General features: G+C 41.7%; 1 protein-coding gene across 1 annotated transcript in view; it reads left to right on the top strand.

Moving 5' to 3' along the window:
* Positions 1-9,959: 9,959 nt before the first annotated feature.
* Positions 9,960-12,040, top strand: part of LOC310959481 (fibrinogen-like protein 1) — a 3,187-nt gene continuing 1,106 nt past the window's right edge. The window contains exons 1-5 of the mRNA XM_083930847.1: positions 9,960-10,091; positions 10,702-10,870; positions 11,208-11,367; positions 11,512-11,609; positions 11,681-11,769. Of these exons, the coding sequence (XP_083786973.1) occupies positions 10,035-10,091; positions 10,702-10,870; positions 11,208-11,367; positions 11,512-11,609; positions 11,681-11,769 (573 nt within the window). The 5' untranslated portion in view covers positions 9,960-10,034. The remainder of the gene's footprint in view (positions 10,092-10,701; positions 10,871-11,207; positions 11,368-11,511; positions 11,610-11,680; positions 11,770-12,040) is intronic.

Consider the following 12,040-nt stretch of genomic DNA (forward strand, 5'->3'; position numbering starts at 1 on the left):
TAAGCTAATGTAATATTTTACTGTACAGTACATATTCAAATGCGTTAAACAGAAGGTTAATTAAACAGACGGTTTAATTTTAATAATTTTGTTAACATCATTTTATATTTTACTGCACAGGAAATATCCAAAGGCACTTTATTCTGATATTGCACAGTGAAAAGTTATGCAATTAATCTTATTTCCGTGTTTATCCTGTATTAGAGCCTGGTTGTCTCACACTTTATTCTGAAAACTGTAAACCGGAAGTTACTCTGAGCAAGTTCAATGAATTTACCCTGAATATCACAATACGGGCGCACTACAAATATACGGGCGGCTGGCTTGCCTTCGGAGAAACGAATGACGGCTCACTTGACCACAGACAGTAATGTTAGTTATATTTCTCTTAACTATCGAATCGGAGGCTTACGTCGTCTTGAATAACTTTTTTTTCCACTTCTTGCATTCAAATCATATGACAGATCATTCTACATTTTGTGGTGATTCCTAATACATTATTATGGCAGTAATTCCTTACACTAGTTACCTCGTCAATGCCTGTCCTTTATTTTGAAAGCATCCAGAGTCGAACAGGAAGTGTAAACAGTTCCAGAAGCAAATGGAAGACTACGGCCTGGAGGAGGAGAGAGTGTTGCTGCGCCCCATACAGCACAATGAAGAGCCGTTTAACATTACTCTGAACTCCGCAGTATAGGAAGCCTCCAACCATTCACGGGTCAACGTTAATTCAACATCACCGGCCCATTAGTGCTATGAGGCACACGGAGTATTATAAATTTGTCAGTAGGAAGCATTGCAACAGGTGGCTCCGTGGCGCAATGGATAGCGCATTGGACTTCTAGTCAAACACTTGAGGAGTGATTCAAAGGTTGTGGGTTCGAGTCCCACCGGAGTCGCACTTTTTGTCAATCACTCAATCGGCTACCTATCACCAATGATAGTGTATCGCACTACTAAAAAGTGTTTTGTCAATCTTTAGAATCTCATGTCACCTATAATTTATTCTGGCTCTGAATCACTGCTTCGGTGCTTAACATGGGGAGCGTGCCGCGGAACAGTGTGCTTTTTAGCCGATTCTAGATGTGTTACGTTTGTAATCGAATCGCATAATATAACATGATATAATGCTGTGTTGTGTCGCTTAAGCCACGGAACAGACTAAGATCCGACGTCGCAGCCACCTCCTCGAGTCTCGCTCCTTTGAGGACTAGAAAGGCTGTGAGCCATCCCTGGAGGCTGAGGCAGGGTTAGGGTAGAGTGCGGAGTGCACATTAATGTTAGCGGCTCTTTATGGCGCTCTGAGAGGCGCCGAAACACTCTCTCCTCCTGTAGGATAGGCCGCTCTCTCGCAAACCGAGAGCCTCAGTCCTCTGGGCCAGAGACACATATCATAGACTGTATGATATCATCATTCATCATCATCCATCTTCAACCGCTTATCCCGAGGTCGGGGTCGCGGGGGTGCTGGAGCCGATCCCAGCTGACATCGGGCGTGAGGCGGGGTACACCCCGGACAGGACGCCAGTCTATCCTGTATGATATGTATTTGTATATATATATGAATATACAGGTATATGTCATATATAAATATACAGGTATATATATATATATATATATATATATATATATATATATATATACACATACAGGGGCTCAGTGCTCCCTGTCAACTGTCAGTCGAGCTAGGCCGTCACGTGAGAGCCAATCAAATTGCTTATCGCTACCAAGAATTGACCAATCAGATGTCGCCCCACTACTAAGAATTGCGAAAGCCAATCACCTGTCACCGTGGGCTACCAAGATATGACCAATCGCAAGCGGTATCCCTACCAAGATTTGTGCAGAAGCCCCGCCCCCATCCCTGAACGTCAAGCATCTCGAACGCTGCCACCTCATTCGGAACCACATCTTTTGCACTTTTTTAAAGTTCCTTGCCACTCTATTGTTTCAAAATGTTAATATCATATTATTATGTGGAGTTATAATGTGGTATACTTAAGGTGCTAGCTATCGAACACCCTAACGTCATTAGGAACATGTCAGTCATTTGCGTTGCATGTAACCTAGCGGACAGTAACTATAAACTAACGACTGTAACATTAACGGACGGACACTTCTCCATGTATTATCAGCTAGCCGATAATGACTAAGTTTATTCAAGCCTGCTTACATAAGTTACAACTGTAAGCTTGTTTGCATAGGAATGAAACTGTTGTAAACGAGCTGGCGACTTGTTTACACTGGCGCTACACTAGTTATACAGGGCTAACGTCAATCGGTATAACAAGATGGCCGTGTCACAGTGGCCAAGCCAGTCGCCACTTAGTATCTGTTGCGTGTCTATTACTGCAGTTACGGTACGGGTGCCCGACTTGGCCAAAATGGATGGAAAAGCAGTTTTTATACCCTGTGCAAATTTCCTGATTTTCAAGAATTAATTAAAATGATTCCATAGGAGGTTTGCAAATATTTTCGATGGTTTCTTGTTCACAGTGAATCTGACTATCATTCTAGAAATTATCAAAACATTTTACTGTATGATTTCATAATACATTAGATTCAAAATTCCTCCCAGTGTCAAAGTGCATACTGGCGAATGGATAATTTCCTGATATTCAAGAATTCATTAAAATGATGCCATAGAAGGTTTGCTAATATTCATCAGACACCGTAAGTGCAGTAATAGACACGCAACAGATACTAAGTGGCGGCTGGCTTGACCGCAGTGGCGTGTCATAGTCACACAGCTTACCAACGTAACATTTGCTTTTAATCTTTACTTGGATTGCCAGTTATCTACAACAGGCCCAAACAGAAATGTTTAGATAAGTCAACATATTTAGATTGTTTGATGAATATGCTAATTTATTTATTGTTCTGTAGTAAAGTATACAAAAGCTAAGAATTTAACGATGGCATTAAAAAAGCAGATAAAAGCATATTAAACAAATACATACAGAATAGATACATAATAAAGAATATAATAGAATACAGAAAATTTGTGTTAAGACACATTGATCTTTTAATTTTGTTTATATGTGCTTTAATTTTCACTGTGATAGGTTTGGAACTTTAGAAAAGAATAACTCACATTGTCAAAGGTCATTTCATGAGAAAAGGTAAAAACAAATATTTTATTCCAACTTTATGGGCAACAGTGTATACACAAACATACATTCATGTCTCTACACATGCATATACGCATACTTCTACTTCCACTTACATACATACCTCCACACATGCATGCATCCACCCTTCCATCCATACATTACTGAGGTAGGCTGTGAGTGAGAATTCTACAAATACAAGATGAAAATGTTTGCAGTAAGAGATCAGACCAAGCATATTTGAACTGTTTATGTTTGTTTTTCAACCATGCAGACTGGATCCTGAATTTAGAAAGAGGTGGGATGGTCTTGCCAGCCTCTTTGATTCTGAGGATGCCAAGAGAGTCAAAGGGGAGCAAAGGCCTAGGGGCCGAGCTTTGTCCCCAGATCGAGTCAAGGAGACAGCAAGTCTGGCTGTTCTGAGTCACGGTGGACACCAGAAAAGTGAGCAGCATCTTCAGGCCAACATCAGCTGCAATTTGGAATTCTCAGTGGTCAAACATTTCAGTGGTTGGCTGAGAATGCGCTGGGGTATGCAGGGTATTTGCTGGCATCAATGTCAGAGGAGACTCTGATTCACATAACAACCTCATCAATAAAAGAGCCTTGTTGAGGTATAGATCCAACTATCCTGAGGGATGTTATGCCATTCAGGTAAAGATGGAGGCAAGGTCCTCCAAAAGTCAGGGCAAGCCAGCCACCTCCACACAGCCCTCCACCCCATCACAGCAGTCAACCTTATCGCATCCATCCACCTCATCCCAACCATCCACCTCATCGCAAGCATCCACCTCATGGCAACCATCCACCTCATGGCAACCATCCACCTCATCTCAGTCTTCCACCTCATCTCAATCTTCCACCTCGTTTCGTCCGTCCTCGGTGCCTGTAGCCTCCCTGCGGTCATTGTCAACAGGGAAAGGTGTGTCTCAGCAGAGCATCCACAAGTCTGTCAAGAGGCTGTTTGTGAAGTTTCAGCCATCTAAGTATACAATTAGAAAAAGATTTTGTGTAACATGGAGTTATAGATGTTTTCATATCTGTAATGTATTGTGTTTGGATGTCATTCTTTCTAGCTGTTCCGGCTCTGTCCCCTGCCGGATCCACCATGGTCACAGTGCCCAAAAATCCATTTCCCAGTAAGCAAGAGCCCACTGACAGCGAGCTTCTGCTGATGGTTCAAGAGGTGGAGTCACACATGCCATGTATCGTTGTTTATGAATTACTTACACACACTTTTCTCCATATGTTTATCTATTAAACTTGTTTTTAAATCAATGCTAAGTGTGTCGATACATGAGGATATGATTACAGTCATGTATATCATATGAATTTAGCATACATACATACAAACATTTGTTTTCTTTTCTACTACTCCAAAGACCACCAATGTTCCCCCAGAGAGCTTGCCTCTTGCTGTTGAGAGGAAAGACAGGCCCATTGTCCCTACCAGCAGTGTGGCAAATCCCCATATATTTGTCCTGCCCCCCTTACACTGCAGGGACTGCACAGCTTAAACAGCGACGGAACCTGCCACTGGCTCCATCTGCTGGTCTTTGGCCGCATTTCCTTGCAGCTCTCAAGCCACGTCTTCAACCAGCTCCACAACCTCCCCAGGCAGTGCCACAACCTCTCTGGCCTGTGCCACAACCTCTCTGGCCTGTGCCACAACCTCTCTGGCCTGTGCCACAACCTCTGTGGCCTGTGCCACAATCTCCCCAGCCTGTGCCACAACCTCTCTGGCCTGTGCCACAATCTCCCCAGCCTGTGCCACAACCTCTCTGGCCTGTGCCACAACCTCTCTGGCCTGTGCCACAATCTCCCCAGCCTGTGCCACAACCTCTCTGGCCTGTGCCACAATCTCCCCAGCCTGTGCCACAGGCGCTGTGAATTATTGTTTAAATGTGTATATATTTATTACGTGGAACACTCACTTACTCCACTGGTTGTTTTTATTTGTTTGTAATAAAAATTGTATTAACGTGACTCAATACAATAAGTGTTATCTTTCATTCAAATACAGTAAAGTCCCTTGCATACGATAGTCCTTTATTAGTCCCATGCATGAAGGACCCGTGGTGTCACTGAAGGAGCTGCCCACTCCTGGCAGCACATGGAGACATCAAAAACAAGTTCAATAACAATAACCACTTCATTACTTGATGATTGACTATTGCTTAATCAAAATGGTAAGAAGAAAGAAGAAGAATTACTTTTATTTACCCCGCAAGGGTATTCAAATTTTTTCACTCTGTTATTATTATATACAGGTTACACACACACACACGTCCGAAATATACACACATGCCCTATATACATGCAATTATGGAGAGATATCAGAACACAACAGCACCTCGGCAGTGCCCAGGAGATGAACTGGCACCTCTCCAGCCACCAGTCTGGTCCACACAGGGACTCGAACCGGCGACCAGCTACTGCTGAGCTACTGCTGCCCCCAAGCTTATATATATCAATGCTTGGGATAGACGATATATATGGTTTACATTAAAAGAAACTGGTAACCTTATACCTTTTATATGACTGGTAACAGTAAAAAATTGTGCTAAACAAAATATTTGAATGTTAACATACAGCACACAATGTTAGTAAGCTTAAACCTGTTATATTATAACGTTATCAGTCATTCATTGTGATGAACTAAATACTGAAATGTACAAACAGCACACGCTGCTTAATCAATACCATTACTTAAGCACATCCGACAATCTTGACAATCGCTTGGACAGCATTGTTAATACAGCTAATCTACGGTAAATGATCGTCCATCCGTCCACGGGAATGATAAGGTTAACGTCAGATCAACTTTAACGTTCGTTTTATGAGTATTTGAAGGGATTAGCTGAAGAACATTCATTTGATTATTTGAGCATTTATTTTATTTTAGATTATAACCATCTATTTATGTGTAGTTTGCCAAATCTGAATTTTCGGGGAGACACGGGTCCGAAACGGAGACTGCACGGGCATATCATGGTAAGCGTTACTATTTATAGCAATAGTAGCTCGATTCTGGCTCCCTGTCACCTGTAAATACAAAAGTTCTGCTGTCATACAGGAGTCTGAGACACTGTTGGGGTTAGGATTGTTTTTATGGGAGGATGAATCTAAAAGCTGTGACTACAACTCTCATTTCTACCACTACGAAGTCTCCCCTGTTATTTCAAATATTTTCTTTTTCTTATTGTTGGAGCTTGTGTTTTTAACCATTACAACTGATCATTTTGCTTGTCTGTATATTTTCATGGAGAAGAGCTGTGGGCAGAGGTCTCAGTCAGACCTGCAGAGGTGGACACACCAGTGGAAGGGGTAAGCTTTTTCACACTTTCTGTTGGTCAAATAGTGTTGGTGCAGCCGCTATGGTACAGACCTCTGATTGGTAGATTGGTAGACAGATTGGTCGTGAATTGGTCATGGACCAACGGACCCAATATTGAGTTGGACTAGCTTTCTTCCAAGCCATTCAATATTGTCTGCAGTGCCTCAGCAATGTTCTCCATTAAGCACTGTATGTGCTGCCTGTCAACATGACAAGATCTGACTTATCAAAGTGATTGACTGTTAGGCCTAACAGCTACAGAAAAGGTATAGGCTAAACCCCGGCCTATCATTTAACTATTAAAGGAAAAGTGACATATAACTTGATTGTACTGGGTGAAGAAATATTGTCTATTAATATTATTTTGTTGGATAATTTCAATAACTTGCAATGTGTCCCAGCCCAGGCAGGACACTGGACAGCACCAGGCAGCCCATTCCTTCCTGCTGCAGTCACACACTCATCACACACTTCACATGTCCCCACTGTGGGACTCATGAAGGATTCTCTGATCTTATGCTGCATGCTGTATTTGAATGAAAAAGTACATGTTTTGTAATGAGTCAAATATTAAGGAAAGATCCACAGGAGGCAGAGGTTGAGGTGCAGGCAGGAGAGATCAGGGAGCTGGGTTCAGTGCCTGCAGCGGTGGCCTATGAGCAGCAGATGGAGCCAGTGGCAGGTTCAGTCTGGTTCAGCTGGGTCGTCCCTGCAGTGTTTTAGGCGAGTGGGGATTTGCCACAGTGCACTCAGGGACACAGGGTCTGTCTTTCCTCTCAGGTGCAGGAGGCAAACTTTCTGGGCTCACGATGGGGCTCTTTGGGGGAGAGAGGCTTTGCTCCAGCATAGGCCTGGTCCACAGGTTGAGGTTGAGGTGCAGGCAGAAGACAAACACAGAGAGAGGGAGAGAGCATGTATTAACACGTCCTACTGATGTTTAAGGTTTCCACATAAGAAAACCATATCTCTGCAGTTACTGCTAGTACAGCAGTGGTATATCCACAGCAGATATTCTATCCAATTCTGAACATTAAAAAATAACAGCATTTCATAATAAATCATATATTAATACTTTGTTCTCTAATTTTGACCTCCACTGTATATATCACAATATAACATGATTTCTTGTAATTTTATAAAATAGTCCATATGAAATAAGCACAACATGCCTGATTGTGTACCGTGTGTGAATTAACTGAAAAGTACTGTGTATTTCCTCATTTCATTGATAACTTTAGTGCAAAAACGGTTTCAAGTGAAATTATAGGGAACAAATCATTATTTTCCAGCTATATTGTGCACTGACTATCTTTACATCGCTGTACACAAATAATGTGAGGTAAAAGCAAAACCGCAATCTTCAAATTATAGACCCTCAAAATATTCCACATCAGATTTTCTGAGTTGGTGTGCAATCTTTATCAATTTAGACAACTCAATTTTGTATCACAATACCTCTGTTTCAGCACGAATGATGCCGCTGACGGATGATAAATGATCATACTGAATTATCACCCTGCCCTAGGAGATAGCACATGCAACTCCTCTGTAATCAGTGAGTAACTGGATTTGTTTCTCAAGCCAGCTGTCTAGTGCTCCTCCAGCTGCTTCTGAAGCTGACTGCTGCTGTTCCACAAACATCGCTGACACATCAGGCACACAGCCTGCATGTTGCACCCCAGCTTGTGCGTCAGGAGACATGGGAACTTGGTGCAGTGGCCATTGTCTATCTGGGAGAGATAGGCTGACACCACCCACCTGCCCGACCCTCTGATATAGTCCAGGGAAGAGGAACTCAAATTCAAATTATATTCATGATAGGAATCATGCCCTTATGTAATGGCATACATAACATGCATTTATAAACAACCATATAGAGAAGAGGAGAGAGTGTTTAAGTACACTGCTGGATCTCCTGTATGCACCAGGTCAACAAGAAGCCTAGGTTTTGATTCAATTCAATTCAATTTTATTTACAGTGCCAATTCATAACAGAAGTTATCTCAAGACACTTTACATAGAGAGTAGGTCAAGACCACACTCTATGACTTATTTATGGTTTACAGAGAACCAACAATTCTCCCATGAGCAGCAACAAGTTGAACTATCTTTATTAAAATACTAATAATTATTATAGTTATTATTATAATACTATACAGTATTACTCTAGCAATCTTGTTCACACAGAGGCGATGAAAACCTTCCCTATAACAGACAGGAACGTCAGACAGACCCAGCTCTGTGGAGAACGGACATCTATCTGCACCTGTTGGGGAGGAAGAAAAGGAGAGAGAAAGAGAGAAAAGACAGACACAAAGACAGACTGAGACAAGCAACCAAAAAGTAACAGTAACTATAATAATATGTATAGTAATATGAATATGACTTATATGTTATGACAGTTGATACAGCAGGATAGTAGAAACAAGTGCAGCTAAGGTGATAGAATATGACAATGATAATAATTATGGTGGCAAACATGATCAATAATGAGTAGTGGTAATAACAGCTGTGATACAATGAGATATATTACTGAATGTGTTTTATGGCTACACATTTTATAGTTAATAAGACTACTGACAGTATATATGAGTAATAGTGATAATAGCAGCAGAATGCATCATGCAGGACCACAGCAGCAGGCACCACCATGATCAGCAGAGACCTGAGAGAAGACAAAACACAAACAGCTCCAGGGAAGAAGTTGAATTAGTAACATGCATCGATGAGACATGAATGATACAGACAGAGAGGAGAGAAGCTCAGAGTATCAGCAACAGGATTATCCCCCGGCAAACTAGGCCTATATCAGCATCATTAAGCAGAACAAAATCAGCTTGAAAATAACAACATTGCTAAGGGCTCGTAAGCCCTAGCTGTAAGCTTTATCAAAGAGGAGAGTTTTAAGTTTACTCTTAAATATGGGGACAGTGTCTGTATTCCGAATAACACTTGGGAGTTGGTTCCACAAGAGAGGAGCTTGGCTCAGAGCGCAGCGATCTAGTCGGGTAATACAGTACTATGAGCTCTTTCAGATACAACGGAGCCTGACCAATAGGAGTGTATTTTGTTCTTTTTTTCTGATGTATTGTGTTTTGTCTGTGTTTGCCTTGTATGTTGTTTTATGCCCTTGTAAAGCACTTTGTGACTTTTGTCTGTGAGAAACACTATACAAACACATTTACTTACTTACTTAAAATAAATTCAATAAAATAAATCAGGGATTAACGCAAGTGCAAATAAACAAAAAGCTGATTAAAACAATATCAATTAATGTCACATTTTCTTAATTAATGCCTTACTTTTGATAGAGTTTTTGGTACATTTATTGGTATATTTATTTATCTTTATTTATCTATTTTAAGTCATGTCAAGTATTTCTTTTTGATTTTGGCAGGTTCAGTTGGCCATATATTTACTCCAACCACTAGATGGAGGCTATTTTACAAAATGCCATTCCATGTGCAGCGTAATAATCTCAGCCGTACAGACGGATCGAGAGAAAGAGGACAGAGGAGAGGGAGTCTGAGGCTTTAAAGAGTGAGTGAGAGTGGCAGTTTGGTTCAGTCACTATCAGATCACTAACAATGAGAATGCTGAAGACGTCAGTGGCTTTCCTTCTCCACATGGCCGTTTCTCTGGCGGTAAGCATATCATACTTTACTATTCCATCATTGATACAGATTGATGATACAGGTTTTATGTGTTAAGAGTTTGAGTTATCTGTCTTTGATATTTCTGCCTTCACATCAACACAAATTGGGTGACGCTGCATTGAAAGATGCCATTTAACAGAGCAGTGAAGACACTCTGTTACACTGATAATCCACAGACCTCACTATGGACACTTTATAGAAACTACTTGTTTAGTAAATATGAAGTACCACTGCAAAACAATGTTGTTTGGGTGTAGAGTATTCATTCATTCATTCATCTTCAAGTATAGGTTCTCATAATCTTTTATAATCAGTCACCCTCTAGTTCATAACCAGTCAAGAGCATCCAGAAGACACCTGGACTTTTAAATTATAATAAGTCACATGCATTATGTTTTATGACTGTTGAACTGGTGCATCAGAAGGTATTATGTGTGTTTATGAGTATGAAAACATTATAATTCACTGTGAATGTCCCCATAATGATATGTGGTCTTCAAAGAAAGTGTTACCCCAGTGGTTGTCTGGTTCTGACTGTTTGCATCCTACTCACTCTCTAGGTAGCAGTTACTAATCTCATCTTTGTCTCTCTGTCCAGGCCCCTGTGCCATGTGAGGAGATGGTGGTCCGCCTTGAAGCAGAGATCCGGGGTCTGAAGGACGTGATTGACGACCAGCATCGCTACATCCAGGAGCTCCAAAAGAGCCTGGCCCAGCAGCTGGAGTGGTTACCCAATGCACATCTGGGTGAAGACAACCAATACAAAGGTAGGTACAGAGGACATGCATACATTTGTGCATGCTGTCTCTGCCTTCACATCAAAATGTCCTATATTGTGTCTACCTGTTGGCTGTTCTAACTGCCTAGCACCGACTTAGCTTTTAACTCATAGTTTTGGTTTTCTGGCCTGCCCACTCTTCCTGGATGAACCGTGTTTCCAGTTGCAGCAGGTGTTTTAAACATAAAGCCACTGCACACTACCTGCTCAGCACCCAAAGACAGAAAGGAGGGCAAAGTTTGGAACTAGCTGGTGAACATAGTGGAGCATTTAGTGGCTAAAGAGGCAAGCAGGATATTACACTTTTTATATGTTTGTGCGTTCAGACTGCTCCGAGGTGTTTGCTGAAGGTAACGTGGCCAGTGGGCTGTATGTGATCCGTCCAGACGGCTCTCCCACTGCACTGAGCGTCTACTGTGACATGAACAATGGAGGAGGATGGACTGTCTTCCAGAGGAGGAGAGACGGCAAAGAGAGCTTTGACAGGTGTGTGTGTGTGTGTGTGTGTGTGTGTGTGTGTGTGTGTGTGTGTGTGTGTGTGTGTGTGTGTGTGTGTGTGGTGTATTATTTTCAAAATAGGAATTTACAGTCCACGTTGACATTGTAAGTGAATGTATAATGTGTGTGCAGAGCGTGGGTGGAGTACAAGCATGGCTTTGGAGACCTCCACTCCCCTGATGGAGAATTTTGGCTGGGCAATGATCCTCTGCACCATCTCACCTCTCAAGGTGTGTTTGCGTCTGTTTGCATCATTTGTTAGACATTCTAGGATGGCCGCCTGTGTAACTCTGTCTTCTAGGAAACTACGAGCTGCGGATCGATATGGAGGACTTTGAGGGGAATCAGCGCCGTGCAGAGTACAAGAACTTCAAGGTGGATGATGAAAAGGTAAAACAGATGCAAAAAAGTATGGGGTGGGTAACCCTCATGGGTGAGGGTTATCAAGAGTGATTGCTTTCTTCAACTGAAGCAAGTTTACAATTGCTCAGAGCAGAGTTCTCTCATTCTCTTTGAAAAATGATTCAATTCTCAATATATTTCATGTAATTAATATAGGTCTGTTTTCTTTTTCTGTCCTGAAAAAGCAGCTTGTAACTGTCTTTGTCTGTCCGTCTAGCTTCCGATTTGTGTTCTTTTCATCTTTAACCTCGCCCTCTCT

This window comes from Echiichthys vipera, assembly GCF_963691815.1.
Source record: "Echiichthys vipera genome assembly, chromosome: 2".
NCBI lineage: Eukaryota > Metazoa > Chordata > Actinopteri > Perciformes > Trachinidae > Echiichthys > Echiichthys vipera.